At 37.8% G+C, this 12,724-nt stretch overlaps 1 protein-coding gene across 3 annotated transcripts in view; it reads right to left on the reverse strand.

Moving 5' to 3' along the window:
- Positions 1-571: 571 nt before the first annotated feature.
- Positions 572-12,724, reverse strand: part of TRIQK (triple QxxK/R motif containing) — a 48,645-nt gene continuing 36,492 nt past the window's right edge. For all 3 annotated transcript variants that reach the window (XM_032223038.1, XM_032223039.1, XM_032223040.1), the window contains exons 4-5: positions 6,738-6,823; positions 572-1,003 (exon numbers count right to left, since the gene is read on the reverse strand). In XM_032223038.1, the coding sequence (XP_032078929.1) occupies positions 890-1,003; positions 6,738-6,823 (200 nt within the window). In that variant the 3' untranslated portion in view covers positions 572-889. The remainder of the gene's footprint in view (positions 1,004-6,737; positions 6,824-12,724) is intronic.

The following is a 12,724-nucleotide window of genomic DNA, read 5'->3' on the forward strand; positions in this document are numbered from 1 at the left end:
AAGTACTATTGCTATGATGAACTTCCCCAACATTTCTTATGACCCAGTTTTGCAGTCAGATGACGGTCAGATGATCTCACATTTTGGTGCTGGGCAACTGTTCTGCATTTGCAGCATCCTACAGTTACATCACCGATCACATGGCGATTTATGCTTTTTGCTTGAAACCAGCATTTAAACCTGCATTAAAATGCCCATTGGGTACAATGGGTTTGCTTAACAATGGCAGTATTCACTTTAAAAAGTCACTACAAAAAAAGTCATAAAATCGGGTGCAGTCACAAGGTGACCCACTTAAAAAGTGGCATGACTTACGACTCTAATTCTGTGCTCAATTACAATCGTAAGTCAAGGACCAGCTGTATACGATTTTTAATCCCAGATTTATCATGCATGACTCACATACACATTCAGCACACTTAAATTATTTTTGTGTTGGAGATAAGAATTAAAAATGTGCCGAATCACTCACACAATTAGTACAACCTGGAAGTAATAGAAATATGTGTACAGATATGAAATTATATTGATTTCTGTTTGAGCCATATCTGTAATTTGTATTTGTTTGCCAAGCTCTAAGGAAATCTAATTCTTTTCACCCACACAATAACACTAATGAATATAGAAAATTGTTTTCTGAAATGAAATATTTCCAGTTTAAAAAAGAAATGAGGGAAAAGGTCAACTTTAGCCAATAAGCCACAGTTTGAAAAGGAGAAGAACCTCATTAATATCCATACGTCTGGCAGAGATATTCTCAAGTGTATTATTAATTTCAGAGTTGCAGGAACTGATTCCCATTTTGTCCACTTTCATGACGAGCAGCTGTTCATGGCTGAAGCCGACAAGAGTCATGCTTTTCTAGAAGAAATCTTCGAAAACAGTTTGGCTAATTTCCATCTTTTTCCAGGCCTAGGTCGTCTTCTTCAGAAAGGTTAAGATAAAAGAAAGCATAACATGCCAATAATAATACCAATATAGCCACAAGGATAAGGCTGACTTCCTGTATTAAAGAGAGAGGGGAAAAAAGAATTAAGCATCACTTTAAGCTTAAGTAAGATGCAATATTTACATTTATACATATAAAGATTATAATCAGTAATAGCCACTGAGATCCTCCAAATAGTTTTAACACAGACCATAATACTGCAATTTACGCAGGATGCTAAGATGCTGAGCTTGTCAATCAGAAGGTTGGCAGTTCAGCAGTTCGAATCCCTAGCGCCATGTAACGGAGTGAGCTCCCGTTATTTGTCTCAGCTTCTGCCAACCAAGCAGTTCAAAAGCACATAAAAAATGCAAGTAGAAAAATAGGGAGCACTTTGGTGGGAAGGCAACAGCACTCCGTGTGCCTTTGGCATTTAGTCATGCCGGCCACATGTCCACGGAGACATCTTTGGACAGCACTGGCTCTTCAGCTTAGGAACAGAGGTGAGCACTGCCCCTAGAGCCAAAAATGACTAGCACACATGTGCGGGGGAACCGTTACGTTTACCTAAGTATTGCATTGGAAGTTTTTTGTTTTTAATCTCATACCCAAGAGAATCATAACACCTGGCAATATCTATCTGGATAGAAGATTATGAGCAAATTTAAGGGCTATAGATTGCACTACTAATTTTTTTTAACAACAATCCTGAAATAAGGCAATTGCAAACCATTTCTATATTGCTATCAAGTAAACTATCTTCATGCATCTACATAATCAGAAGATTTCAGAGAGTTTTTGTTTTTACCTTGAACTTCAGAGCCTATATCTTAACACAATATTATTTTGAAACAGCTACTTTTTGTCAAAATTTTCTAGACCAAGGCTATGAAATTGGTTAGCAAAGCTGGGAGATTGGTTAGTAACTCTTGAAAATGCAGTCAGTGGTGAGGGATTTGGGGTGTTATACTTCAGCAAAAAGCTATTTCAGATTATGGCTTCCAACCTGTTCTAGACTATGAAATGACATATCATAAACACACCTGAAATATTACGTGGAGATCTGTAGAAGCAGAAGTCAGTTAGGGAATTTAGTTCTTCCTGCCACAATCTTAATGAAACTCATTTCTCACTTCCCACTAGACACACAATTTGTCAGAGGATGCTGTTTCAAACTGGAATAAAAGCTCTTATTATTGCCAGCCCTTATGGTAACAAGGGACATTTTTGACTGGAATTGGGATCACCCTCATTGTGGTTTCAGTCTTGCCTGTGGTTATAGATCTATATTAGGGGCCAGCAACGTTTTCTATTGGTGGACATCATCGTGATTTCACATATGCATAAGAGGCTATGTGATGTACTAGTTACAGCACTAGAATAGAGTGAGTAGACCCAAGTTCTGTACCGCATTTAGGAATGGAAATCAGCTGGATGACTTTGGATCAATCAATCCCACTTAGACTTAGAATAAAAATAAACACATATGAAGAGGCATTCATTCTGCAGGATATTGAGATTCTCAGTCATCCAGGTCATGGTTGTCTCAAAGGTGCTTTTTCAAGAAGCAACTGGACTTTCTTTGTTTTTCCTTGAAGACATTTCCCTTCTCATCCAAGAAACTTCTTCAGTTCTGACTGAATGGTGGGGAATTCTCCATTCTTGTTGTTAGTTGTGAAGTCATGTCCGACCCATTGCGATCTCATGGACAACCTTCCTCCAGGTCTTCCTGTTCTCTACCATCCTCTGGAGTCCATTTAAGCTCACGTCTACTGCTTCAGTGACTTCATCCAGACACCTCATTCTCTGTTGTCCCCTTCTTCTTTTGCCCTCAATCTTTCCCAGCATTAGGTTCTTCTCCAGTGAGTCCTTCCTTCTTATTAGGTGGGCAAAGTATTTGAGTTTCATCTTCAGGATCTGGCCTTCTAAAGAGCAGTCAGGATTAATGTCCTCTAGGACTGACCGGTTTGATTGCCTTGCAGTCCAAGGGACTCGCAGGAGTCTTTTCCAGCACCATAGTTCAAATGCCTTAATTCTTTGGTGCTCAGCCTTTCTTATGGTCCAACCTTCACAGCCATACATGGCAACTGGAAAAAACCATAACCTTGACTATACACACTTTTGTTGGCAGGGTGATGTCTCTGCTTTTTAGTATGCTGTCTAGATTCATCATTGCTTTCTTCCCCAGAAGCAAGCATCTTTTAATTTCTTGACTGCAGTCCCCATCTGCGGTGATCTTGGAGCCCAGGAAAATAAAATCTGTCACTACCTCCATTTCTTCCCCATTTATTTGCCAGGAATTGAGAAGGCCGGATGATCTTAATTTTCTTAATATTGAGTTTCAAGCCAACTTTTTCACTCTCCTTCTTCACCCGCATCAAGACGCTCTTTAGTTCCTCTTCACTTTCTGATATTAGAGTGGTATCCACTGTTCCCTCTAAGGTGCGCGGCTGCGCGGCCGCGCACGTGGAAAGAAACCCCGGCGCAGCAGTTTCTAACTGCCGCGCAGAGATTTCTACCAAAGCAAACGTGGGGAAGTCCTTTGCAGGCGGCTAGAACTGGCTGTCCGCAAAGGACCTCCACAGACTTGTTTTGATGAGCCGCCCGTGGCAGTGGTGCCTCTCCCTCCACACAGAGCACCTGAGCTGACCCCCGCGTTATCCCTCCCCCTTCCTCCTCTGCCGTGCTTTTGAGGCCGCAGGAGCTAGTAGGAAAGCGCCGGAGGTGGAGGCGGCGGCAGGGATAACCCAGAGCCCAGCTGAGGTGCTCTGAGTGGAGGGGGAGGCACCACCGCCGCTGCCATGGGCGGGGGCGCCAGCGGTAGCTTTGCCGGCTTCACCGGCAAAGAAGGAGAAGAAGCAAGAGGACTGGCGGCTTTGCAATGCAACCCCCTGGTCCCGCCGGCCGCGGATTTGATTCGGCATAAGCGGGGGCCAAACACATGCTGCGTCGACTTTGCGCCGCGTCTTTGCTGTGAGGCGGAGTAATTCAACAATCCCCCCAAAGAACGTGTGTGTGTGTGTGTGTGTCTGTGTGTGATTCCACTTGATGAGATGGTGGTAGAAAAAGTATACAAATTGCAAATTGGATCAAAATTGGTGGCCAAAGGAGTGGAGGGAAGGAAGGAAGGAAGGAAGGAAGGAAGGAAGGAAGGAAGGAAGGAAGGCCTGCCCCCTGTGAAAAAAACTGAAGATGGAGCAGTGAATGAATAAACCATAAAAGCAACAAACAGTTAATGCATAAGTAAGCTGAGGAGCAAGTTCTCAACTAAGGAAGCAATATAAGAAAGAAATATAAAAAGCTCAATATGCCAAAACACTTATTTTAGTCTTCATTTAATTACTTGTATTGTAGTCTGATGTAACATCTTTTTAAAGTTAACGTTAGTTAGAAAAGATAGGGTACAAAACTTAAATAATAATAAAAATTGTACATTCATTTTGAAAAATAAATACAATACTTGATTAATTTCATATCTTTATTTAAAATAGTTTTGGCATGGCATATGATTTTATTGACTCAGTTGGAAATGATGTGGATGTTGTATCTGACTCTGAGGTATATATATTCTTAAGTAACATAACATATAGCATATTGTCCAAACTTGCTAGACTGTTTAATTGATCTTACTACTTTAAAGGGGGAGAGTTTCATGATAAATTATTTTATTACATTTATGTTGCATTTATATATTATATTTATTACATTTATATTCCACATTATATATTTGTATTGTTATTTTAGTGTTTATTGTCAATTTTGATAGATATTATATTGATATATCAATACTGATTTTAATCATACTAAATAACAATTACTGCTATTATTTATCAGCATTAAATATTTACAGTTTTTAATATTGAGTTAGTCATATTTTAGAATAATAGCATTATCTTTTAATAGGATAATTGGCAAAATCTAATTCAAATGTGATGGGTTGCATTCCAAAGGAATGTGAGAGGACAGGTTGCCTGCAAAATGCCAGGACTGTTGGTGCCATGTCTCTCTCTAGCCAGTCTAACAATCTAAAAGCTGAGCAGAGAACTTTTTTTTTCAGGGTGAGCGGAAAAGTATAGTGTTTGAGTGGCACTTTTCATGCGTGGCATTCATCAGGCTGAAACCTCGCTCACAATCGGCGCTTGACGCTTGGAATGTTGCGCAAATGTCCAGCAGAGGTGACAGCAGTTCAAACTGTTGCTCTCTTAGGTGCTCAGGCATGAAACTGTGCAGCTCAAACACTATACTTTTCCGCTCACACTGAAAAAAAATTAGAGGGAACATTGGTGGTATCATCTGCATATCTGAGGTTGTTGATATTTCTCCCGGGAATCTTAATTCCAACTAGTCCCGCCTTTCTCATGATGTACTCTGCATATAAGTTAAATAGGCAGGGCGACAGTATGCAGCCTTGCCGGACTCTTTTCCCAATTTTGAACCAATCAGTGGTTCCGTGTCCAGTTCTCATTGTTGCTTCTTCACCTGCATATAGGTATCTCAAGAGACAAATAAGATGATCTGGTACTCCCATCTCTTTAAGAACTTGCCACTTGTTGTGATCCAAGGATTTAGCATAGTCAATGAAGCAGAAGTAGATGTTTTTCTGGAACTCCCTAGCTTTCCCCATGATCCGAATTCTCCATCATTCAGTCAAAACTGAAGTAGCTTCTTGGATCAGAAGTGAAACGTCTTCAAAGAAAAACAAAGAAAGTCCATTTGCCTCTTGAAAAAGCACCTTTGGGACATTTATACTTCAGGGGACTGATTCAGGGGTGTGTGTGTGTGTGTGTGTGTGTGTGTGTGTACATGCATACATGGAATATACACACATATGGTATTTTTGATTAAGTAATTGTTTAGCCTAGAAAGTTTCATTCTGAAAAAATGGGCAATCATTCTAATTTGTGAGAGGCAGACTTCACAGAAGACTTTAGGGTCATTTAATATTTCATGCCATCTAGTGATAAAAGAATATAACTCTTTAAATTCTTTCAGATTTAAAAAACAAAACAACTGAAATCCATAATAGGTACGTAAAACTTGTTGAAAGTTATGAATTTTATGGAGGGTTGATGAGCAGATGAGGTGTTTAACAAAGCATCTTGTGAGACATGGCATGAAACTGTTCATTTCTAAACTTGGGGAAATTATCAATGATGGTCATGGTTTGAATGCAGGTGTGATTTTTGTTGAATAGCTAAAAACAATACCCATGAAACTAGCATTTTAATACTGGAACTATCAACACACAAATAGCTCGTAATATGCACCAAAAAGCATACAAATACAGCAATCAAACAGTCATCCTTCTTCAGGAAGAGTAAAAAATAGTGGATATTTATTGCTCACAAGTTGCTACACTGACATTATCAACATAGATAAAAATCACTCTTTGGGGAAATTAACAAAGTATTAAATGGCAATGACTAAATGAAACTTTTTTTATTTTCAAGCCTACATGAAAATGGCAGGCAATCAAAATATACCAGAGTAAACTAATTAACATGCTAGAGATGAAATCAAAAGTATCACACTGGGGTTGATTTAGAAAAGTTTAAGGCCATACTCTCAGGGGGGGGGAGCAAACTTTTTCAAACTTTTGTAAACCTATTTCAAGCGCCAGGGAAAACAGGAAATCCAGGAAGGTATAAGATTTATTGTAATCTCTCTACAAGAATCTGAACTACTAATGGTCAAGCAATTTGGTGGGAGATAAAGAATTCACAGAATTCACAATTCATCCAACAGTTTTTTCTGGATAAAAGAAACTCAATATTTATTGGATATTGATGCAAATATATACTAGCCATACCTTTATACCTGGTGCAGTTTTTTTGGCCTCTGCTTTCAGTCGTGCTGCTTTTAACATTGGTTTTGTTTTCTTATAATCTTGTTTTCCTGTTGAGGAAATGTGGAAATGTATCACTGACTGCCCTTCCGAGTCAATGTGGGGCAATAGTTTAATGACTGTGGAGTGTCCCAAAAAAGATACCATTGCTATCTTTAATAGTCACAAAGAGCTAGTATGGAAACACACTGAGACATTTGCTTAAATGGGGGTTGCATGAGACTCTAGTCTGAACAATTTATTATTTTGTGCTTGGGATGATCACATACAATTCTAAAACGCTGCTGCCATAACATACCACATTGTCATGCCAATTCCAGTACATGGAGAGGGAGAGGATGGGAGGGGGGTACACAAACAGAGCAATTATTTAATGAAAAAAATCACATAATAATCAAAATGTATATAATGATTCCATGCAGTGAGGTTAATTCATTAAATTACCCTTTGAGGCCACCCTATTACTTAATAACTCTGGCTCACTTGCAATTAAAAAAGAAAAAAACAACATATATGGAAAAAAATTACAGCAGACTGGAAGTTATCTACACTACCAATTTAAAAAAAACCTCAAGACCATGGAGATACCATCATCATTCTTTTCCAACACCTGTGGGGAAAAAAACCAAATTGTCATTAGGATGGGAGTCACACAAATCTCTGGGGATCTCAGAAGGGGGATGTAACTTCACAGGCGTGGGCAGCTATGGTAACTTTATGACCTGTGAACTTCCCAGAATCCCTGAGCCAGCTATCCAGAAGGTAGCACACTTTCTCTGTTTGCCATGAAAAACTATACTCTTTGGAAATAACTCTACTCTATATAAAAGATGATTATCCCTACTCCCATATTCAGTCCTTAAAATAAGATGCATTTCTCCTTAGTAATGATAGGTTTTGACAACTTTGAAATAATTTCAACTGCATGATAGCAGTTTGCTATTTTTTGCCTTAGCAGAGTCAGATTAGCTGAAAGCTACACTTTATAAAGTTGTTGTTTAGGCTACAATCATAGGCAAATGTATTGACAATAAGTGCCATGCCAAGCATTTGTTAGATTCAAGTTTAGCAATGGTAATATACCATTTGGGGCAAGAAGTGGGAGATCAACAAAAGGTACCAGAAAAATCTATTTCATAATATGTTTTGATGCTGCAGAGAGCCATTCATTATTTTTTAAAAAAGATTTTCCCATGAATCTACTTTTTATTAAAAAAAATGTATCCTACTCCACAATGAATGCAAATTTAAATGTCATTTCTGAAAATCTACCCTACCAACTGCTACTCTGTGGTATTTTTCTTGTTTGCTAGTTCCTTTCCCCTCAGTTTTTTTAAAAAAACCAGCTTGAACTTCTAGTATCTTCCTTTTAACCAGAGCTGTAATTTATTTTGACTGTTCCTAAGCATTATTTTGCTAGCATATGAAATGAAGGACATAGTACTATAGTTTGCAGACTGTTATGTCTCCTTTCTTTGATATGGATGTAGAGGTTAACCTATTCTAATATGTTCGCCATTGGCTTTTTTCCAGATTTGCTGACATACTTTGGGTTAGAGCAGTGGTTCTCAACCTTCCTAATGCCGCGACCCTTTATTACAGTTCCTCATGTTGTGGTGACCCCCAACCATAAAATTATTTTCGTTGCTACTCTATAACAGTAATTTTGCTACTGTTATGAGTCGTAATATAAATATCTGATATGCAGGATATATTTTTATTGTTATAAATTGAACATAATTAAAGCATACTGATTAATCACAAAAACAATATGTAATTATATATTGTGAAATATTTATTTCTAATTACAAATAAATGAAATTTTGTCTGGGCTTTCGTTGCTGAACGGAGAAGGGGGTCAGAACAGATGCCTACTTGCTTTATTTGACCAACTGAGATAACTTTCACACCTTGAGTGAGTCTGGGGAGTTCTTGGCCCTACTTCCCGAAATTCATTGCTCATTCTTCCCAAGACGACTGTCCCCGTGACAATGAGGTAGCATAGGAAGAGTTGAATGGGAACTGCTTTTTAATGAACCTTAATTTTGTTGTCAAGAAGCTAATGGTTTAAATATTTAGTTTAAGTTATTGTTTTAATATGTATTTTATCCAGCCCTTTTTAGTTCACATTTTTAGATATAAGATTTTTAAGCCTTCGTGAAATAAATGTTTAGTTTGAAGACAACATATAAGCATAATACATTTTTTAAAAAAATAACTAACACCTGGTTTATCATTATCCTGATCTGCAGGTCTAGCTATAATCATCAAGAAATTATTTTGCTCTTTCACAAAAAACCCTTAACTAAGACAGTATTAGGAGGGATATTTGAATCAGCCCTACAGCAATATACCTTCTTTTTCCATTAAGTAGAAAGATGTAAAACGAAGTACCTTCTTCTTCCAATAAATCATTCATCTTCGAAGCAATTATGCAGTACAAAACAATGATATATAGGAATAATTTCTGCAGCAATAAATTTAAATGCAGATAAAAATAGTTTGGGCTGAAGCACAAGGTCTAAGGACAATTACGTGCATTGGATGCACATCAGATCCATCTGAGGAGAAGTAATACAAGATTTTAATCGGTACCATTATGTCTTAAGAAGAATCAGTTGCTTTCAACAAAAGGTTATTGATGTGCTGCATGACTATGTCCAAGTATGCATAAAGAGCCCATTAATCAGGGCAACATAAATGGTTTCAGGTAGTCTGCTGAAATAAATTTTATGTTCTCTATTATTATTTCCTAAATCTGACTGTGAATCAATTTATAATTGGCAATATATGCAAACAGAATTTAAAGTCAGTGTTAACAACTTGAATCTACATTTGCTGCAAACATAGTTATGAAGAAATGAAACCACCCTTACTGTAAACAATCTATTTTTACAAATGAATCTACAGTTGGTAAATCTCAAAAGAAAGCATCTGTGATTAATTTTTTTTCACTCTCCTTTTTAAATATTAAAATCAAAAGAGAGAATACAAGTTTGAATCAATTGTGTGTAATTCACAAAAGACATAATGAAAGATAAAAGGAAAATAGTAACTTCCTTTAAATACTTGACTCATCCTTTTTTAAAACAAAAGAATAAAAATCCCAAGATAGCCACCTGTATGGCAAAGCTACCAGAGGAATCCAAAAGACTGCAAACCGAAAATTCAGCTTATACAAGCAATGCAAAATCCTTTGAAAGTTCTTCAAACAATACATTTGCTAGATTAGTGTTTCTCACTTGATGATCTCCAGAGGTATGCAACTAAATTTGTGATCATTTTCATTCACATGGGCTAATCAGGTAAATGAAAATGATAGTAGTTAAATGTGTAATTTACAGGTAGAATTTTAGTTGGCTTATGACTGGCCTTAAGTTATCACTTAAAGCAGGGGTGTGAAATTCAAGGCCCGCGGGGCAGATATGCACCCTGTGATGTGGTCAGATCCAGCCCATCAGCCATCCTGGAAACTGTAAGGGGCTGGTCCGCGTAGATTCAGCCCGGCCCACATCATCCGGGTAGGTGCTTGTGCACACAGAAGGCGGGCGCCCGTCTGCACAGTCCTGGCCCATGCCATTTGGGCAGCAGGCACGCACACGTCTGCCAGGATGGCGTGAGCTGAGCCTGTGTGGGCAGGTACCCACCTCCTCCTGTGTGGGCCGGACCTGTGTGGGCGGTTACCAGGAGGTGTTGGGCTAGTGTCACCTTGGGTCAGTGCACTTTATCTCGGTGTGGATGCCACCAGGTTGAAGATAAGTGCCGCGCCCACACCAGCATTTCAGGCCTTTCATGTGTGTGTGTGTTTGTGTGTGCACGTGGGGGGGAAGCTGTCCAGCACCAGGGGCTTCACAGATGGCCCTCCAAGAAACAGGCAGCACCGGCAGCAAGCAGAGTTGGGAGGGAGGCACGTGATGCAGACCACTGGATGCACCTGCTCCATCTCACATGATCACATGATCAAAATTCTTGATCTGGATAACTTGGAACTGCACTGTTTGCAGTCAGACTTAGGTATTGCATACAAAATTGTACATAGTAAAGTTTCACCTGTAAATGTCTTTTTCTGTTTTAATCTCAATAATACACACACAAACAACCATTTTAAACTCAATGCAAACTTGACTGTAAAAAATAAGATTTTTGTAATAGAGTTGTCAAAGTCTGGAATTCTTTGCCTGATTCAGTTGTCTCAGCTACAAATTTTCATAGGTTTAGTCACAAATTGACTTCTGTGGACCTAACTTCATGCTTAAGAGATCTGCAGTGGGGGCATGTATAAGTGTACTAACGTGCCTATTGTCCCTGTAATTGTATTTTATATTATTCCTGTTTTGTTTTTTGTTTGACAAATTACAATAAATAAATAATAACTAAATAAATAAATAAATAAATAAATAAATAAATAAATAATAAATAAATAAATAAATAAATAAATAAATAAATAAATAAATAGGCAGGCAGGCAGGCAGGCAGGCAGGCAGGCAGGCAGGCAGGCAGGCAGGCAGGCAGGCAAGCAAGCAAGCAAGCAAGCTTCAAGACTTCCTTAGTTGGCAATTGAGCTCCTGCCATAGGCCAACCCACAGATGTTATCCTTATTATCCTCAGCCAAAGCTGTTCCTTGCTTGCATTTACAACTCTAAAAATTAATGCATTACTATTTCTTGAATATCATCACAGTGTACGATGTGTTGGAGCACATTATGCTTTCAGGCAAAAATTATCTTTCATAGAAAATACAGCTGGTTCAAATTCAAAAAACATTTCTTTTCACCTGTAAATGGACTTGCTTCTAACTTGTTCCTCAATTCATTGTCTTTTATGGATGCCTGGAAATATCTAATTGTCTTTAATTCAAAAACAAAACTAATTTCAATTATTTAACTCTCACATGCATGTTCAAGATAATTCCTCCTGGGATGATTACCAAGTTCTATTCATTGCTCGATCTCCCAAACAAAAGTCCATAAATTTATTGCCCATTTATACAGGCCACACCAATTATGCTACAATTGAATGACAAACAAGGAAGAGTCAAAATATTTGAAATGCGAAATGTACAATCTAAATTTAATTACACAGGCAAAGTATCTGAAAATGAGTTATTTACTCCATGCCAAAAACTGACATACAGTAAAAGAAATCAACATTACAGATTTAAAATCCCTTTCAGCACTTTCTCTCCAATTTATATCTGCCAAGAAACTGCTGTCCTGAATATTTTTGTGCTTGTATCACAATAATTGTCTAATACTTATTTTTATTAAGGACTTTTTAAAAAATCACGACTTTTTTCTACGTTGAACAGTCCTGTTACATTCCTTTAAGTTTTGTGCATCCTGTTCTGTGAGGTAACACAATTTTTTTGCCTTTTATTAAATGGATATGAATAATCCTACCATTCCAGAAGACAAAATGAGCACACATGTGGTGTTGGAATAGAAGCTAATGTAGCATCAATGCTCAGTTAGTTTTTGTGTTTCCAGCACTGGGAGGTCAGCTGTTACTTCTTTTTCTCTAAATGTTAAGGATAATTTGATATCTGCAACACCAATTCCTACTTACTAATTTATTCAGTGTGCGCTCCCTTTTAAGGGTGGTTTAATTTGCAGATCTCTTTGCTAAAATTGTGATTCCACCCACCCCATTTTTATTTTCAACATCTCTCCTTCATGAAACACATCAAAGTTGAAAGCAAGCACATTCTCATCCATTGGTGCACCAAATATCCTTGCTGTCTGAATTTACTATGAGCTCTTTTCCAAGTGTAATTTTACCTATTTATTTTATTTATTGGATGTGGCATCGTTAAAAGTATTCACAGTACACAAGGCAAATCTACACAGAAAGAGGTAATCTACAAAGACACATTTCTGAATTTATCATTATTGTTGAAAATATATCCTGCATTCCCAATATTTAGTATATGACCTTAATATTTGACATATATT

Source organism: Thamnophis elegans, chromosome 8, assembly GCF_009769535.1.
Source record: "Thamnophis elegans isolate rThaEle1 chromosome 8, rThaEle1.pri, whole genome shotgun sequence".
Taxonomy (NCBI): Eukaryota; Metazoa; Chordata; class Lepidosauria; order Squamata; family Colubridae; genus Thamnophis; species Thamnophis elegans.